The following is a 20,520-nucleotide window of genomic DNA, read 5'->3' on the forward strand; positions in this document are numbered from 1 at the left end:
CAAAAAAGAGAGGAATTTCCCGGGGGGGGTGCTCACCATTAACAAATAAGTACATTACAATATCACGGAAAGGCAATTTCCAGTAGTTCAACCCCAACCAAGTATTGAGTGCATATAGATAGACAGTTTTCAGAAGGTCAACATTTCTATATTAAAAATGCTTAAAAAAAAAAAAACCTTTGCAATATTTCCATTTTGGAGATACTGATTTTTAGGTCTTCACTGAATGTTAGTCATAATTATTACTATTAAAATAAACTGAATAAATAAAGACATGGGATGTTTCATTCAGTGTGTAATGGACATATTACCTCAACAAATACCACCTTAAAACGCGACAAAAAGCCTGCAGTTAGAGGCCTGAACTCTCACTCTGTGGCCTATATAATGTGTTAGTTTCACTTTAATTGAACACATTCTACATGGCGGAGGCGACGTCTTTCCACTTATTAGGGCTTCCTTCACCTCTGAAACGGGGCAGAGCTCCGTGGAAACACCTGCCTGACACAGCAACGTAGGGAACCGTGCATGTCCGCGGCCACAGCTCCACATGCGCGGGGGGAAAAACGGCGTCGCCGTCGCACCGATGTACGCGGATACGCGCCGCTTTAATGAGTGCGCATGTCGCGCGTCAACATTGGAGGTCGGCTGTTATCAGTATAATCAGAGACAACCATGAATGAGTTCGCCTCAGTTTCACGTGATTGTCACTGTCAGCCTGTTAGAAAAACATTTTACTGACCCCAGCTGAGACGCTGAGACCCCCCCCCCCCCAAAAAAAACAAAAACTCTTCGGATCTGAACGATTCACACAAGTCACCTAATTGGTCATGAAAAAAGCGAGTTTCGCTTTTCGGCGCGCTGTTTGCATCCATGTATTTAACGGCAAAAAAATACAATAAAATTGGAGCGATACATGTTTTTTTTTAAATTTTTGCCGTTAAATACACACGAGCGTCTTAATCTTATCGGTTAACGTTTAATGATCGGTTAACGAGCGTTGGTTATCAGTCAGAATTTTTTTTCAAAATGTGCATCCCTAGTGTGTGTGTGTGTGTGTGTGTGTGTGTGTGTGTGTGTGTGTGTGTGTGTGTGTCTAACCTGTAGTTCCGGAGCAGGATGTCCAGAGCGGCGAGCGTGCAGAGCTTCAGCGCTCGCTGGTTCTTGCGGAGGAAGGAGGCGAGGATGGGAACGGCGTCGGGCAGAACGGGCCTCAGGTCGATCTTCAGCGGAGAGCCGGCGATCAGCGTCAGAGCTGCAACACACACACACACACACACACACACACACACACACACACACACACAATAAATAAACACAACAGAAAAGTAAAAACAGTAAAAACAGTAAAAACGGTAAAAATGGCGCCCGGCGAGTCGTGTCTCCCAGAATGCACTGCACCTTTCACCGTCGTCAGCCTCGTGATCTCGTTCTTCAGCCGCTCCAGGAAGATCAGCAGCGTCCCCGGGAGCTCGTTGGGCAGCCGGTCGCCTAGGCAACACAAACGGTAAAGTAAAGGTGAGCGGAAACAATCTGGACAGATGATGATAACTGAAAGTGTGGTGTTAGTCTTAAATGTTGAAAGTAACAATAAGGAAGTTAAAAATGTAATAAAATTGGGCCAAAAACTTTGTTTTCTTATGTTGAACAGCGGTTTTCAAACTTATTTTCATCAAGGACCCACATAAATTGACACAAATTAGACCACGGACCCACATTGGACAAAATTTTAAAAAGTCAACACCGGAAATACACAAATATTTGTTCCGAGACTGAAGAACGTTACTTTTTTTTAGTTCAAATTAGGTGGCAATGACGTAAATTTTGGGAAATATTGTAGAGACATTTCTGGAAAGAATTGGTACAATTTCTCCAAGAAACGCTTCTAGAAAAAAAAGTGATAAAAATTCTCAAAAAGTAAAAAAAAAAAAAAAAAAAAAAAAAAAAAAGGTAAAATTTCTAAAAAAAAAAATATTCTAGAAAAAAATTGAAAATTTTCTCCAAAAAAAAAAGTGTTAAAATTTCTCAAAAAATAAATACAAATCTGGAAAAAGAATTGGCACAATTTCTCCAAGAAACATTTAAACATTTCTAGAAAAAGATAAAAATTCTCAAAAAAAAACAAACAAACAAAAAAAAAAACTAGAAAAAGTGGTAAGATTTCTAAACAACAAAAAATAATAATAATAATAATTTTAAAAAAGTTAAATTTTCTCAAAAAAGTAGTCAAATTTCTCAAAGAGTTTTTAAAAAAATTCTAGAAGAAATTGGTAAGATTTCTCAAAAAAAAAAAAATAATAATTCTAGAAAAGTGGTAAAACTGCGGCGGTTACCTAGGTTACAGATGATCTGCCCCATGCAGGAGATGGCGCGCTCTTTGACCTCCTGGTCGATGTCGGCGGCTTTCAGGCGTTTGATGGTGCAGGTGAACAGGTCGTTGATGTAGGGGGAGGGGTCGAAGCTGTCCGAGCCTTCTGATTGGGTGTCGAGGGGTCGGATCACCTAGGAGACGACACACAGAGAGAGCGACGACGGACTCAGTTAAAGGGATAGTTCAACATTTTATTGGCAAATTGGCCCATTGCCATAATCCCTATAGGCATAGCAGTAGGTTTGATACCTTTAATTGTCGGTGCAAGCTGTTTTTAGAACGGCGGAGCAGAGCCGTGAGCTGCTCAGAGCTACGCTACGGAGGCTCATTATGGGATTTCTTGGTTTCCCTCATCAAACTCATCAAATACACAATCCAACAACTCCACAACGCTCTGGTGGACAAGTTGTGAGCTGCACATTCACCACACTATGAGATAATAACACAACGTTACCACACAAGAGTTGTTTTAGAGGGAAATTCATGCAAAACCGCTGATGCACGTTGCCTTCAGGGACAGTTTTTCACCAAGCAGTCTCTGTATTTCCCTCTAAAACAACTCTGTGTGGTAACGTTGTGTTATTATTAAACCAAGAAACCCCATAATGAGCCTCCGTAGCGTAGCTCTGAGCAGCTCACGGCTCTGCTCCGCCGCTCTAAAAACAGCTTGCACCGACAATTAAAGGTAACGAACCTACTGCTATGACTATAGCGATTATGGCAATGGGCCAATTTGCCAAAATGTTGAACTATCCCTTTAAACGCTGCTTTGTCTCTCTTTCTCTCTCTCACCTTGACGAGCTGCTGCGTGACGAGCAGCGCCTCCGAGGTGATCTTGTAGAAGGGGTCTCCCACGCAGGCGACCACGGGCGGGACGAGGGCGGGCACGTGGGCGTGGAAGGCGTGAGCGGGATGCGTGACCATGATGACGTGGAGACACGCCAGGGCGTCGATCTTCAGGTTGGAGCTGCTCGACTTGTCGTTCAGAGAGAAGATGATGCCTGAAGAGGAGAGGAAAAAACACCAACTCATTTACATATTCATGACATCACAGGGTTTCTGCAGGTACCAGAAAACCTAATTTAATGCTTTTTAATGCCCTTTTTAATGCCTGTGACTGCAAATACTAAACATGTACGTTAGGGCTGGGACGATATGCTTTTCTCCCGATTCGATTCTTCTACAATTTTTTGGATGGCGATTCGATTTAAATTGCGATTCTACGATATTGCCGATTCTCTCGATCTCGTCTGAATTTTTAACATTTATCTGCACACAAATACTGTAGGAGCCTATAAGTTAACATACTCCATTATAAAGTGAACTTAAACCCTTTTCAAAGCCTGTACTCTCTGTATGTAAAAAGGGCTAACAAATGCACATTGCACAATATTTAAAAAAAAAAAAAAAAAAAATCGATTTTTGGAGAAAAAAAATCGATTTTTGAAAAAAAAAAATCAAATTAAAAATCGTCAAAAAAGATATTGCAATATTTATGTGAATCGATTTTTCTCCCACCCCTAATGTACGTACATACACTTACCTATATACACATACACACACCCAGTTACTTGGTTCTGCATGTTTAATTATCACACCAATAGGGGTGCAGCATCATTCACCAATTTTTAAAAAGCCTGACCTGCCGATTCCGATTTTTGCCGATAGCGATTTAAAAAAAAAAGTCAACAGTAGCCTGCCACCACCTAAAAATATTAATTTAGAAAATTCTCCATTTCTTCACCCACGTTTAATTTTACTGTAGGTTAACTGTATAATCCCCCTATTTTTCTGCTCTTTGTGCTCTATAGGGATGTAATGATATCAAAATCTCACTGTATGAATCAATCAATTTTTTAATGCCTTTGAGAATCTAATTTAATTCCTTTTAATGCCATTTAAGGCCTTAATTTCAGCAAAATGTATTTAATGACTTTTAATGCTTTTTAATGACCCGCGGCGGAAACCCTGCATCATGATGAGTGGGTAATCAGATTAGTGTTGGTATCTGTGGTAGGTATTATTTACCAGGTATTAGAACGGGGATGTGCGTCGTCAGGGCGCCGGGCAACACGTTGACCAGCTCCGTCAACATGTTGAAACAACACTGACGAGTTTTCACACTTTTCTCCTTCAGCTGCTTGTGGAGCGCCTTGACGATCATGGGAACCTGCAGCGGGGGAGGGGGGAGAGACATCAACAGTCAGTACGTTTACATGACGCTTGAGAAAACCGAATTATTGCCTTGATGATAGATGAATATATTTGTCCTTTACAAGGAAAATTGTTCTCACCATTGCGTACAAAGCGGCCTCGAGAAGTGCAAATTACATTCATTTACACACATTCCCACATTTCATACACCACAAATACATAGAAACATGAAAAACATAAAACATAAGACCCCGCACCCTGCCTAGTTCCCCACATTTACATGTACATTCCCCATGATTATGTTGCCTTAATCCGACTATAACTGGACAACTGAGTGCATGTAAATGTGTTAGTCCGACTAATATCGGAGTTCTCCAACTCTGATTAAAACACAGAGATGATGCGATTGGAGTTCGACTTTCTCCGACATGTATACGAATATGTAATCTGAGTTTAACTGGTGTAAAACCCCGGAACAAAAACATCCAAGAAAGCCGGTCGCAGAAGCTGTTGTTGTAGCGTTACAGCGTTCTTGTCTTGTCTGCCTCTTGAAATCACTATGACCACGAGGGATAACGTGCACCTTATCTGCACAATAAGTAGTGTTGTCACGATACCAACATTTTTGGTACCGGTATCGGTACCAAAATGTTTTTCGATACTTTTCGGTACTTTTCCAAATAAAAAGAGAACACAAAAAATGTCATTATTAGCTTTATTTTAATAGAAAATCTTAGAACTATAACATATGCATCAGTAATCAGTAAACTGTTACTGCTGCTGCAGGATTAAATTTCCATCTATATTAATCTGAACTCTTCCTAAATTAAAACATTAGTGGACTGTTTAAAAATGAATATCAACTTGTTTTCTTTGCATTATTTGAGGTCTGAAAACACTGCATCTTCTTTTGTTATTTTGACCATAATTTTTGGGAGAAATCAGTAGTTTATAGAATGAAACACAAACGTTAATTTTACTCAAACACACACCTATTGTTTCCCATGTAGACCAAATTGATTCTGCTTTTTCCCCTCCCCTCAAAGCAGTATCGTTCCGTTAATTCATCTCCGCGTAGCTCCTTCGCTGTGTTCACTCACTCACACAGAGAGAGAGAGAGAGAGACCATGCATGCCAGTGGTGGTGCACAGTAAAAACGAAACTTATCCACCGTGTTTGCATTAATTAACGAGTCTGTGGCGGCCCGTCTCTCTCTCTCGCGCGCGGCGCACACACACAGACACACACACAAACACAAACACAGGCACATGGACAGGTGGCGCTGTAACGGTAATAAAAACAAAACCTTGCTTCGTTTGTGACTCGCTCACTCGCTCGCAGCGGCTCAAATTACAATGCGGCGACTTCACGCGGCGACGTCACCGCTGCCGGCGGCGCAAAATGAAAGTACCGGTCCCATCTAAGCGCAGTATGGTACAATTTTAAATGCATCAGTACCCCGGTACCAATCTAGTACCGGTATACCGAACAACCCTAACAATAAGTAACGCGCACATTACGTACGAGATGAACAAAGCTGCTGTATGATTAACCATCTCGCTGTTGTTTGAAAATGCCGGTCTGCTGCCTGGCTAACAGGTCAACAGAAGAAGGAGCTGTATTAACCCGCTGAAACGACGCATCATCGCCACCTGGTGTCGAGGAGGAGGAACACGTTCCCTCAGTTATTAGATTTTCTCAGTTGCATGTAAACTGGGACAAGGACAGAAGTCCGATTAGACACCAAAATCTAGTAAATTTTGAGCATAGCTGGATTAAGCTGAAAGAAAGAGAGAGAGAGGGAGTAGAGAGATGAGGAAACAGCAGCTACTAAACAGAAACCACAGACAGAGATGACTTGGTGTCGTCTGAGGTCGTCGGTGCAGGAAGTTCATGTTTCCTGTCTGAGTCACAGCAACAGCAACAGCAACTGCAGCTCCATCTGCTGGTTGAACATCAACACTGCAGCCAAAGACACACTGGTTTTACTAACTCAGGTTTCTTCAAGTTAAATAAAAGCCAGTTTAAGACCTTTTATATAAAAAAAAGGAATACCTATTTCACAGCCCTACTGGCAAAGAAAAACAAAATCATTGAATTTCAGAGCGTTTACTGTAGATCAACTGTATCATCCCACTATTTTTCTGCCCTTTGTGCTCTGCTAGGGATGTAACGATATCAAAATCTCACAATATACCAACACCTCAATAACAAGCCCATGACATTTATTGCAGTATTGTAAGGCATGTCATGATATCAAAATCTCACTATGATAATACCACAGTACAATATGTATTCCACTAGAGGTCGACCGATAGTGGATTTTTAAATTCCGATATTATAACGATAGTTTGGAGCAGGAAAAAAACGATAGCCGATTAATCGGCCGATATCACCGCTGTTCCACCACTCTTTATTTACGTTATTTGATCAAAAATAATCGTGGTTGACAAATGAAACGAAAAATTGATGGAAAAATGCGACACGGAAAAGTTAAATACAGCACAACTTTTAAGACCCATATCAAAATTCAAGACTTTTTCCAAGTCTTTTTAAGGTATTATTTCCAAATTCATAAATTCAATGCGTCGTCACGTGACCCGGTGACCTCACCTGGCTCTGCAGCATCGTCAGCGGCGTGTCTCCCTGCTCCATGGCGTCGGGGTCGGCCAGCCAGCTCTGAGCCGGCCGCGTCTGTTTGAGCAGCGACAGGTAGGCGTGGAAAACGTCCGCCTTCACGTTCTCCTCCCGCTCCTGCACACACACACACACACACACACACACACAGAGAGGTGATGATGACACAGGCTGATCGATAACAACATAGAGGTGATGGATGAGCGGCGGCGGCGGCGTCTCGGCACCTTGAAGCGGCAGACGAGCGCCGGAGAGACGGAGCGGTAGAACTCCGGCAGCATCTCGTGGCGAGTGGAGACGACGGCGTCCAGACACTTGGCCGCCGCCCGGCGAACCTTCCAGCTCATGTCGTCGTCGTCGCTGTACTCGTCGTCGCTGCCTGAACACACAGAAACACACACACAGATGATTGATTCATCCTAATAATATGAATATTTACAGACATTTTAAAGGGATACACCAACTTTTTTTTTTTCGTGTCTTGCCTCACTCCCAAGTCCATGACCAGCAGATAGACACCATCCTTTCGACTGTGCGTGCAGTAACAAGGGAGATAGAGCCGTATCGCCCGTAATTAGCTTAGCTCAAACACTGGAAGTGTATGGGTAGTGTTAGCCTGCCTCCTACCCGAGCCGAAATCAGCAGTCAGAAGCTGATTTCATTTTAGCTCTAAACTCTGTAAATATATCACTTTATCGACATTTCAAACATGTTTGGGTGAGAAAGTAGCCGTTTAGATCAGCAGTGTGACGTTAATTTGTCTAAATACCAGCTGTTTACAATTTTGTTCGGACGAATTTGGCGCTACTCAAGCTAGCCGTTGTGACCAACGCACTTCCAGTTACTTTCACAAAATAAAAAACACCCGTTGCCCTTTACATACAGAAAACCATGACGATAGAATTTGTGCTTTTACTTTGAAATAGGAAGCTAACCTACCCTCGATGTAGCTAGCTTGAACCAAAATAAAGCGTCTTTGCTTGAACCCTCCGTTTTGACCGATCTCGTCCCGTTAGCGGCATTTGACCGCTCAAGATGCCTTACCGGAGAGTTTTGTCAGCTCTGAGACGAAGATCGGCCCGCCGGTTTCCGTTTAGAGTTGCTGAAGAGTTTCTCTGATGACTTTAGGTGGAGGCAGGCTAACACTACCTATACACTTCCAGTGTTTGAGCTAAGCTAATTACGGGTGATACGGCTCTATCTCCCTTGTTACTGCACGCACAGTCGAAAGGATGGTGTCTATCTGCTGGTCATGGACTCGGGAGTGAGGCAAGACACATGTTGGCGTATCCCTTTAACATTTATGAGCTTTAATTTTCACAGTTTGGACTGAAAATGAGTTTTTATAAACGAAACAAATCAACAGATCAATAATAATAATAATATTTACAGGTGTGTGTGTCTCTGTGTGTGTCTGTGTGTGTGTTACCTTGGTAGTCTTCGTCGTTCTGCTCTGCGTCCATGGCGTTGTCGTCCTCGTCCTCGTCGTCGAAGTTGTAGTTGGGGTCGTAGGTCAGGTAGCGGAGGCAGATGGAGATGACGGTCGGGACGTGAGGGTAGACTTCTTTAGGACACCTGAGGACACACACACACACACACACACACACACACACGAGCCAATCAGAGGAGAGCAGGCGGCTGCGTAGCGGTGGAAATGGCGTCCGAGACTGAGAAGTAAAACTCATCTGTAGGTGTCAAAAACCGACACAATGGTGGTAAAAGCAGTGAAATGTGCATCAATATGTCGCCTTTAATCTTCCTGTGGCTTTTTATTGTTGTTTTATTTCTTGGTCCTGTGTTTCCTGAAACCTAACATAGTTGTTTCTTGTGTATTTTAGTATTTTAACTTTATCCTTCGCTCATCTACACTGTGAATGAGTCAATTCCTCTGAGTGTTGAATTAATGAACGTACAGGTGCATCTCAATAAATCAGAATATCATGGAAGAGTCCGTTTCCAGTTGTTCAAGTCAAACAGCCCCAAACAAGTGTTGAGTAAGAAAGCAAAAACAACAAAAAATGCAAAAAATTCTAACATGCTAGACTTTCTGTCGGGACGACGCTGCTCGTCAGTTCTGTTACACAACACGTCTGTTCAGTCCCGACGCTGGAAACGTGTCGGCCACAACAAAACGGTGTGAAAATCAACCTGCTTTTAGTGTGTGTGTTATATTTTCTATTTCATTATATGGAAATAAAATGTTATCATATTTATCTGAGTATTTATGTTAATGAATGAAAAAGCCGTTAGTTGTGTGGCAACATAGAAAATTAGATTGAGGATGTGATGCATCAAAATGCATCGAATCGGACTGAATCGTAGACTCTGTGAATCGTAATCGAACTGAGTCGTGAGGCCGGTGAAGATGCAACAACACGACAAACCACTGTGGTTTTTTTAGGGCTGTCCCCGATTATCACATTTTGATAATCTAAGCTTTGCGGACATAAAATCGATCAAAATCGAAGCTTCGACGTTATTTATAGTAATGGCAAACAAACACTGCATATCTCCAAAAACTGGCAGGTTTCCAGGATGCCAAGTAGCCGACTCATTTTAATGTAACAATTGACGATGAGAACCGGTGTCAAAAAGGAAAAAGGAAAAAAAAAATCGATCAAGGACTTCATGATCGGTTACCATGGCAACGAACAAAGCTTTGAATTTTTTTGGGTCAGCCCTAGGTTTCTTGGACAATAAACTTTTTCAATCTTGAATCTTCAGTGAAAAAAGCCGCCGCTCATCCGTGGGCAAAATACTTTGAAGAGGTGCTGGAGCTGAACTTTGAAACTCAATCTTGATTCTCGAAAACTGCAAATAGTGATTTATTTGCTTGTGAAGTTAATTAAATCGACTGTCCACTGAAATTACAAATGAACCAACTTTAACTAACGTTTCAGCGTTGCGTGTGTGTGTGCGTTACCTCCTGACGAAGGACTCGAAGGCCTGGATGCAGTATTCTCTGAGCTCGTCGTCGTCAACGTTGCAGAACTTCACCACCAGAGGGATGATCTTCTCCAGATACTCTCCTGGAGACGGAGACGACACAGACGTCAACCAATCAGACAAACAATCAACCAATCAACCAATCAATCAATCAATCAATCAACCAATCAATCAATCAATCAATCAATCAAGCTAAACATTGGCTTAAGCAGCAGCAGAAACGTGAACATTAACTTCTCTCAAGTCACTGTCAATACACCAATACATTTGACTAATGTTTAATGTATTTAATTTGTGCAATTTCTTAATCTAAATTTTGTAGCTGTGTTTATTTATTCATGACACCTATTCACTGCATTTGTATTATTGCACTTATTGTATTCACTATCTTTTATCCTTCTTTAGCCTAAACCAGGGACAAAGACTGCAAATTAGCTGCAGCTAGACGTCTTGTATGCGTCGCATTTTTCATTCTTTGTGGCAATGTTGTACTGTATGTATCGTCCCTGTTAAATAAACATTAAAATAAAATAAAAATCAATGACATGGACATGGTCGCTCAGTCTGTCCCTCACCGATGCGGTGCCCGGCCTGGCGGCTGATGGCGGCCGTGCACTGGATGTAAGTCCTGGTGGTCGACATGTTGTCGTTGCGGCCGAGCTCCGTCAGCAGGTGTTCGATCAGGTCGATGAAGACGAGGTTCCCACAGGACATGACCAGGTGGCCCAGCGCCATGATGGTCCGCTGGAGGAGGAGGACGACAACGAGATCATCATCACAGGTTGCCATGGAGACGTGAGAGAGGGACGGGGAGAAGGAGAGACAAGCTGCGTTCGAAATCGACATTCACTCACTCCCTCTCCCCTACATCATGTATATGATCTAGTGCAGCGGTACTCAATAGGCGGCCCGCGGGCCGCATCCGGCCCGCCGAACCTTCCAATCAGGCCCGCGACTGAGTTCTACTAGTTTACATATTACTGTATACTGTATTTCTCGGGCTCCGTGCGCCTGTAAGTCAAAGCGCTGGGACATGGAAACACGTGCGGAGCGTTTGTGTGTGCCTGTGAGGCCCTGCACTGGGATACAATAACGCTGACGAACCCAAATCACCATGCGCGAGTGTTTGGGGGGCGAGCTGGACTGCAGGGTTCTCTGCCTGTCTGCAGAGACCGTGGGTGATTTTCACCGCCGTCTTGGTTCAACTGTGTGTGCATCATGCATGGGGGCCGTTCAGATGAAGCGTCTTTTGCGCGCGCTCAAACCCATTCAATGTAGCCGCGCGTCATGCACGCTCACAACTCAAAAGCCGTAGCCGCGCGCATTTGATGAGACGCAATTGTTTTTTCGTGCACGTCAGTGGTGCACAGCTGCACGACCTGCTTCTCCCCCGGTGTTGTGTCCCGGTGCCTTCGGCCTGTGTCTGTCCTACTGTTTCCCACTGAGCCTCCGAGATGTAGAATGTGTATTATAGAAGAGAAACACACATTTCAGGACCAATGACTTGTATCCTCAGAACAGAGTCAGACATGTCCTGATGGTCAGCCTCCTTTCATATTTAAGCTGAAAATCACAGGGCATGTCTGAGGATACAAGTCAGCAGTGTAAAGCTCCAGCATGATATGTAAATGATGATATGACAATGTCAAGATTTTTCATTTTATATCATACAAAACACCATGAAGTGTATAAATAAAAATTATGTGCTTACAAGTAAAATAAAAAATATTTAAATTATTAGACGAAAAAGGTGAATTTAATTTCAATCTAGGCCTATTTGAATGTGCGGCCCCAAGGTGTCGGTTAAGAAAAATTCTGGCCCTTCGAAAAATGTATTTGAGTACCCCTGATCTAGTGACTACATCATGTACACGATGACGGAAGAGAATTCGGACGCTACACGGTAATTTTCTGAACGTGGTTGCGTCAGCAGATGCACCAGGTGTTGCTGTGATGGAAGCAGAAGCGCCGAGAATAATGTAAACAAACCGGACACATAAAATAAAATAAGAAAAACCGGACACTTGTAGGAACATTTTAGGATGTGATTCTGCGTGGTTGTGTTACTCAAACAATAAACTGTTGAAATATCGGAAGTTTGGTTTGGTCGACTACTGTTGTGTGTCCCGACCGTTAACTGTGGCTATTAGCTTAGCTCGTTAGCTCGTATTTACTACATATTCTACTACAGTTTCTTTATTAGATTGATTTAATGCTGCCTGTTGTTAATGTTGGGATGCTGCTGCCCAACTCCTGCTCCTCGGGCAAACGGAGCGAAGGCAAATACATCTGAGGAGTTTACTGGTAAATAACCTAAAGAAATCTGAGCTAACATGCTAATTAGCTTGGTGCTCCTCTTCTCTGGCAAAACACGACCGCATTGCATTGTGGGATACGGGAGTAGAAAATGGTGTACATCGCTTGTTCACTCAATTTTGCGGTGCATTGTGGGTGTTTTGTCGTCCACTGAAATTAATCACGGAGAATTCGAACAACACTACATAGTTAGTGCACTACATCCGTGATAGGGGGAGATTTACAACACAGCTAGAGAGAGAGAGAGAGAGAGAGACACACCTTTCTGACGGCCAGTCTGGGCGAGGTGAGCTGAGGGAGGAGACAGCTGAGGATGGAGGGATGGAAGTTCACCAGCAGGCCGCCCTGTCTGCACACACACACACACACACACACACACACACACACACACACACACACACACACACACACAGAGGATGTTTATTAATTCAGTTTCGTTATAAACTGCAGTGAAGAACTGAGACGAGACATCAGCAGCAACATCATCACATCTGGATCTACAGCAGCTGGAGAGTAGGGAGGCACCGAAATGAAAATTTGTGGCCGAAGCCGAATAAAATGAAACGCTTGGCCGAATACCGAATGTGGTGGTTAAGTTTTTCACTTTTTAAAAAAAATATTGCATAAATAGCCAAGGGCTGGAAGATTAATCGAATTTTTATCGTGATTTTGATTTTGGCTTCTCACGATCATGAAAACACTGTAATCGAAGAAAAACGATTAATGTGCCGACGCAGTGCTGCGTGTATGCAAGTTACTGCGCTGTAAAAGCACAGTGAACGCAGCTGTGTAGCAGCGGTGAGTTTGCAGTGTTGCCAACTTGGCGACTTTCCAAACCCTCCTGGCGACTTTTTTTGTCACTTACACACACAAACACGGGCACATGGACAGGTGACGGTAATAAACTACTAAGCTACATCGCGCTAATGTGTTCAAATTGCTATCCGCCCCCCATGGGAAACACTGCTGCACGTTGTTTGATTGCGTCATTGCGTCACACGCCACTAATAGTCTATTCGGCCTCGTTTTTAACTCACTCCACCGAAGGCCGAATGTGGCTTTTTTTTGCAATATTTGGCCAAATAAATTCGGTTACCGAATATTCGGTGCATCCTTACTGGAGAGTTTAATGGACACACACACACACAAACACACACACACAGAGAAACAAACAGGTGTGTTACCTGCAGAGCATGTCGGCCATGATGTCGAGCGCCTCCAGCTGCACCGAGACGTCTTCCTGTTTGGCGATGGCGCTCGTCAGGCGACCGGTGATCTTCTTACAAACACTGGCAGCTAAAGCAGAACCTGAAGGGGGGGGGGGGGGGGGGGGGGGGGGGAGAGAGAGAGGGGGGAGGAAAAAGGAGAGAGGAGGGGAGGGAGGGAGAGGGAAAAAGGAAAGAAAGGAGGAGACAGGGAAAGAGGAGAGAGGAAGGGAGAGAGGGAAAAAGGGAAGAGAGGGGGGAGGGAAAGAGGAGAGAGGGGGGGACACAGTTGTAGAAAGGTGAGGAGACAACTCTGTAGTATAAGTACACTAGTCCTGTGTGTACTGTGTGTAGTGTAGTCACCACTAGAGCAGTAACTGTAGTGTGTAGTATAGTGTGTGTAGTGTGTGTGTAGTTACCGCTAGAGGCCGGCGGTAACTGTAGTGTGTGTAGTATAGTGTGTGTGTAGTTACCGCTAGAGGCCGGCGGTAACTGTAGTGTGTAGTGTGTGTGTAGTATAGTGTGTGTAGTTACCGCTGGAGGCCGGCGGTAACTCTCCGATCACCGTCTTGAGGCCGATGGAGGAAATGTCTCTGAGCTGCTCTTTGTCCGACAGCATGTTGGTGCAGAGCGTGTCCACGATCGTCTCCACCTGGTACTCCTTCACCTTGCTCACCAGCGGGCCCAGGCTGAACACACACACACACACACACACACACACACACCGAGGTAAACACACAGACACACACTCTGAGCTAGAGACAGGTGAATGTGTCTCTACGTGGTTTTTACCATTTGACGGCCAGGTTCTGAACTTCTCCGTTCTTGTCTTCCAACAGTTTGAGAATCATCCTCACCACCTGTCGATCAATATAATCAATCAATCATCAATCAGAAATCAATGGATCAATTCACAGGTTTTATTATTTATTTACGTCAACCTGCAGATAAAATCACAGCTTCTTAACACAGACCAGAGTTCCCAGTACAAACTGATACAAACCAGTTAAAACTTTTGTCTTTGGTGAATCAGGGCGGATCAATATGGACGATTAGCAACTTGTATGGACCAGTATTGATCAGTATCAACCCGTATGGACCAGTATGGACCGGTATGGGACAGTATTAGACAGTATTGATCAGTATGGGACAGTATTAGACAATATTGATCAGTATGGGCCACTATGGCATTAGTTCTCAAAATGGGGTCAAGGGGGTCCCCAATTTTTCTTGAAATTCTACCACTTTTTTCTAGAGTTTTTAAAGTTTTTGGAGACATTTTTACAACTTTTTTATATATATATAGTTTTATGTTTTTTTTTTTAGAAATGTTGTAGTTGTTTTTTTTCTTTTTGAGAAATTTTACTTTTTTCAGAAATTGTAAGATTTTTCTAGAATTGTTCTTGAGAAATTCTACTACTGTTGTCTAGAAATTGTTTGACTTTTTTTTTTAGAAATCTTACCACATTTTACTTGAATTAAAAAAAAAAAACTCTACTAGAAGTGTTTAAACATTTTTGGAGAAATTGTACCACTTTTTCTCAGATATGTCTCTACCATATTTACAATAAGAATTCACACTATTGGCCATAAATTGAACGTGCATTGACTAAAAAAGTAACGTTCTTCAGTCTCAGAACAAATATTTGTGTATTTCTTTCAAAGTGTTGTCCGGTGGGGGTCTGTGGTCTAATTTGTGTCAATTTAGGGGTCCACTATGTAAGAAAGTTTGAGAACCACTGCACTATAGGGCAAGCATAAGCCAGTATTGATCAGTATGGGACCGTATTAGACAGTATGGACCAGTATGTGACTGTCTGGGACAGTATTGACCACTATTGATCAGTATGGACCGACCTTCCTCTCACTGTCGTCGTCCAGTTTGATTGAATCTTTCTGTAGTTCCGTCATCAGGTCGTTCGTGGCCATAAACCTGCAGAGAGACGAAAACAACTGTGAGTTTTAACCTGATCAATCAATGGATCAATAACAGCAGAACAGAATGACACACGCACACAAAGTCTGAGAAATGAGACTAAAACCCGAGGCCTCATCTGCTCCAGATGTTTTCCCTCCATGTCAGAACACGTCTGAGCCGTCGGGCGTAAGGGAAACGACCGTTTGACAGTTGGTAAAAAATGTGAAGTGGTGATGATTTTCAAAATAAAACTCACACTTCAGCTCACATTGGCCCTTTTTTTGTTTGTTTGTTTAAAAACCGAGGGAAAAGGACAAACAAAACTCAACAGAGCTCGACCTTCATCACCTCATGCCTCAGGTGGGCGGAGCCTGTTGGCGCCTGGAAGCCGACGCTCGGGGCTAAAAGAGGACGACTCCACTCCAGAGCTACATTTACATTACGGGCTTTTATTGTGACACAGATTTATTAACAGAGACAAAAGGGTAAAATGGCAGAGGAGATAAAATGGGTGACACGACAGCCTGAGGTCGAAAAAGAAAAAGAAAAAAAAAAAAAACACGGAGCGACTTCTTAAACCTTCTTCTTCCCTCATCAACATTTCTGCCTCTTATCTGCTGACTCCACATCCAGGAAGAGAAGAAAAAGAAAAAAGAAAACGTCTGAAGCTGCAGCTGCACACAAGCACATTAAAATCAACCGAGCAGCAGAGTGATGGGTTTGACAGCTCGACAGCTCTGCAGCGAGGAATTCAGCTGTGAACTGAACTGAGCGGCGGCGGTGTCACCTGCTAAACAGAAAGTGTAATTATGACGCCGCCGAATGAAAACGACTCTTTCAGCTTCGCATGTTCAGGGTCAACGGTGAAATGTTGTACGACGACGACGACGATGATGATGATGAAGGAGGAGGAGGAGGATGAAGGAGGAGGAGGAGGGGGGGGCGGCGGCGGCTGTCAGCAGTGATGAAGTGATTAGTTTTGCTGCCAACGTCCTCGAGCAGTTTTGACTCGAGGCTGAAACTCGTCTCTTAAATTAGATTTTTTTTTTCCCCTTAACGGACTCAACTGTCTCTGTTCGCTGCTTCAGCTTTAATAATATGTCACTAGTCACTACTAACACACATTGGTATTATTGTTTAAACACACACAACATCAGCTGAGAAAAGTGAAGAAAAGTGAAGCATCAACATCTGGAGCTGCAGTCGTTGATGAAAATGAAAAGTAAAAATGATTATTCACTCTGAAACTGATCAAAACGTGATGTTTTCTGCTCAATTTCAGTTTTTAAGCTTCATAAATGTGACAAAACAAATAAATTGTTTAATATAATGAATTATTAGCAGAATAAACAGGAATCTGTAAGATTAAACAAGATGTAAATCGATTTTGAATCAGTTCTGATCGGTGATTGATTGATTTCTTTGACATGTTAGAAATGTCACATGATCGCAGGTCGAGCTCAGACTTGATAAAAAATGTAAAAGATTATTTTAAAGACACAGGAGTTTGAATATCTGAACATCTGCTGCTCTTATGTGATATTAAATTCACATATAATTGGTTTAAATAAAACGCTGTGAAGAGAAACTGTGATATATTTTTCCTGGTGTTTCTCCGATCAAAACGACGAGTCGATTAACCAAGAAAATAACAGACAGATTCATTAATAAATTCAAATAATTTCTAGTGACCTCTTTAATTATCTTCTGTGGGTTCACTAGGTTTGAAAACTACAAACTCAGATTAAAAGTTTCATCAAAATAAAACCAGGAAAAAAGTAGAAAAAAATATTTATGAGCTCCAACTTGAACTCTTCACTGAAATAAATCAAATTTCAATAAACAGCCGTTTTCTGTCTCATCAGAAATGTGTAAAACAAAATCAAGAGAGGATAAAATCATCACAATGAGCAGTAATGAAGCGCGTTATTAAATTATTGATCAGCATCAACCACCAGCTTCTTCAGAGCTGCATCAGCAACTCTGGTCGAAGCTCCGAACAAACAAACAAACAACCACCAGCTTCTTTTCACCAGGACCACAACGTTCAGTTAATCTGTCAATTATTTCCTCAATCAATTTATCAATTATTGGTTTTGGTTCAGGAAGCTGATAAATGTTTAGCTCGACCAGGTTACTGTCAGAGACGTTCATGTCTGAGGAGCTGGAAAACAACATGTTTGATTAAAAATACAAAGAAATCAAGCTGCTGTTTTATTTTCTGACAGTCGACTAATTGATTTATCAATTAGTGCAAAACTGTTTCTTGTTTTCACTTTGATATTAACTGTTTTTAACTTTCTCTTTGATCGCTCTAAATTCTGTTTCAATGCTGATTGCCTGTAGCACTTTGATTTTTTTTTGTTTGTTTAAAATGTAAAGTGCATTAAAAATAAAACGTATTATCATTGTTATTAAAACTACAACCAGCTCTGATTGGGAGATACTTTCAAAATAAAAGTTTTAGATAACGGTGGCACTGCTCTGTTTCCTTTAAACCCTCCGTCCAGTGATGAAGCACCTTTGTTTCCTTATTTTAAAGTTCATCGTCATCATCAAAGTTTGTGCAGTTCATTCTGATAAAGGTCAAGAGCCCATACGAACAGTGACTATTATCATTTCTCCTGTTTGTACTGAACATTTAACTTTAATCTGAGTGTAGTTTCAGTGTAAACAACGGAGGAGAACGACCCACTGTCCTTTGGTTCAAAACAAACTGAAGGCTGTTTCTGAGGCTTCAGTTTTTATCCAAGTTCGATCATGTGCACGTCTTCCACAGTTTCATCTTTTCAGAACTAAATTCCCTCTTTGTGTTTTTCTTTTTTCTTTTTTTTTTTCTTCCTGTTGAGCTGCAACAAAACCAGAGTAAAATCTGAGACCAAACAGGTTTCAGACTCTGACAGAGATCCACTTGATTTAACTCACGCTTCAGATTAATTGCTTACACTGGAAATACATTAGATCATTAATAGCCACAATGAACAGGCCAATTGATCTCATAATAAATTATTAATTCTGTCTATTCGTTAGAGTAAATATCTAGAATTGCTCGTCATACCTCCTCAGTCTGTCTGTGGTTAAACCCACTCTAAATGATTTAAGTGGGGTGGACAAAATAATAGGAACACAACAACACATACACTACATCCTCCTATATATGAGTCGAAAAACTTCTTTAACACAAACTAAATGCAACAACATCCATGGAGGAGGAGTTGTATGTTCCTTTTAAAGTGACAGCTGGATGTAAAGCTTCTCTCTTTCTCTATTCAATGACTCAGGAATCCTTTTAAATCTAAAATCAACACTGGATAAACTACTTGCGATTGTGTGTGAAGCCTATGTGCATTGCATCACACATCCTCACTTACATGTACATTGCATAATGCTTGTCCCATCTTGTTTGTTGATATATTAATTGTGTAGTGTTTCTTTTTGCTGGAGCTTTAAGTGAGAATTTGTTCTCAAACATTTTACCTGGATAAATAAGAGTTAAAGGGATAGTTCAACATTTAGTCAGATTCTCCTGTCACCATAATCCCTATAGTCATAGCAGTACATGTAATTATCAGTGCATGTAGTTTTGAGATCCGCTGCTATGACTATAGGGATTGTGGCAACAGGAGAACTTGCCAAAAAATGTAGAACTACCCCTTTAATACAAGTACACCTTTCACTTTAAATAACAATCTGATTTTCGGTCTGAATTTATTCTGTTTACATCCAGTGACGTCTGCAGCCATCGCCTCACCTGCTACTGTCTGTTCACCTGTTGTCGCACCCCTCCCCCCCCCCCCCCCCCCCCCCACCACCACCAAAATAATAAAAACAAAAAAACCAACACCATGTCACAAACAACCACATCATTGTTGGCTTGACTTAGCAGTTAGCTGCCATGCTAACTTCGCACGTAAACGCCTATAGCCGGCCGACACCGTAAACAACACTGTGTAGTAGTAGTAGACGTTAGCTGACATCACGCTAGCTTGCGGCATGACAGTTAGTTAGAGCTAAGCTAAAGCAGCTAGCACACGGTTACCTGCGACTCTCCTGTAACGGTTTTTGTTTTTTTTAGCACCGTCACTTGGTGGTTAACTAAGTTTAAAAAGCCCAAACGTTTACTAATAATAACCACTAACTAGCTGGTTAGTTAGTTGACTCGCTGGTGTGACGTTGATCATCAGACAGGTGGCAGCAGCAACAGCAACAGCAGCAGTAGCCTAGTAGTCAGTTAGTTAGCTAGCTGTTAGTTAGCATCAGGCCTGACAGCGCCGGCCACTGTTTTTAAACTCTTCGTATGGACACTTAGTTTGAGCTATAATATATATGTGTTATTTATTTATATATTTATTTATTTTTTACCTGAAATCCTTGTCGCTGGAGGTCATTTTCTCCAGCAGGTTGGAGATGTGGTAGGAGGCGCTCGCCATGTTGCTGTTAGCCGTTAGCCGATAGCCGTTAGCCGATAGCCGTTAGCCGTTAGCCTCCTGCTAGCACTGTGTTCCGCTGCTGCTGCTGCTGATGTTGGTCGGTCGGTCTGGTGCTGCTGCTTTCTGCTTGCTGCTTGCTGCTGTTTCTGTATTTTTCCCCGAGGTAAAGCGAAGTGTGCAGGTCTAGTCGTGGTTCTTGGTTCTGCAGCTGCCGCCTTCTTTCTTTCTTTCTTTCTTTCTTTTTCCTTCTTCTTACTTCTTCTCTTCTCTCCTCTTTTCTAACGTTACAGCAGCGACTAGTGTCTGCGCATCCCCGGGCGCGACGGACGAGACGACGCGGAGTTTTGGTGTGTTTGGTTTGAATGGAGCTCCCGTTTCTCTCTCCGCAGAGGGGCGGGGTTTAGGTAGTTAACGGGGGACTGGACATGGACTGAACCGACTGGACGCTGCGGGGTCAAAGGTCAGAGTTTGGACCGGTTGTTTTTGATTTTTAACACTTTTTTTTTTTAAATCTTTCTTAATGTCTAATTAAGAAAAAGAAAT

The 20,520-nt window shown here is 42.3% G+C and overlaps 1 protein-coding gene across 1 annotated transcript in view; it reads right to left on the reverse strand.

The window, feature by feature from the left end:
• cand1 (cullin-associated and neddylation-dissociated 1) overlaps positions 1-20,299 on the reverse strand; it is a 33,004-nt gene extending 12,705 nt beyond the window's left edge. Inside the window, exons 1-16 of the mRNA XM_083999801.1 lie at positions 19,910-20,299; positions 15,487-15,562; positions 14,422-14,489; positions 14,164-14,318; positions 13,609-13,732; positions 12,686-12,773; positions 10,684-10,852; positions 10,086-10,191; positions 8,592-8,737; positions 7,390-7,541; positions 7,139-7,279; positions 4,400-4,541; positions 3,164-3,372; positions 2,334-2,502; positions 1,402-1,491; positions 1,102-1,255 (exon numbers count right to left, since the gene is read on the reverse strand). Coding sequence (XP_083855927.1) covers positions 1,102-1,255; positions 1,402-1,491; positions 2,334-2,502; positions 3,164-3,372; positions 4,400-4,541; positions 7,139-7,279; positions 7,390-7,541; positions 8,592-8,737; positions 10,086-10,191; positions 10,684-10,852; positions 12,686-12,773; positions 13,609-13,732; positions 14,164-14,318; positions 14,422-14,489; positions 15,487-15,562; positions 19,910-19,977 — 2,057 coding nt within the window. The 5' untranslated portion in view covers positions 19,978-20,299. The remainder of the gene's footprint in view (positions 1-1,101; positions 1,256-1,401; positions 1,492-2,333; positions 2,503-3,163; positions 3,373-4,399; positions 4,542-7,138; positions 7,280-7,389; positions 7,542-8,591; positions 8,738-10,085; positions 10,192-10,683; positions 10,853-12,685; positions 12,774-13,608; positions 13,733-14,163; positions 14,319-14,421; positions 14,490-15,486; positions 15,563-19,909) is intronic.
• Between the last annotated feature and the right edge of the window lie 221 nt (positions 20,300-20,520).

This window comes from Trachurus trachurus (assembly GCF_905171665.1).
Source record: "Trachurus trachurus genome assembly, chromosome: 23".
Lineage (NCBI taxonomy): Eukaryota > Metazoa > Chordata > Actinopteri > Carangiformes > Carangidae > Trachurus > Trachurus trachurus.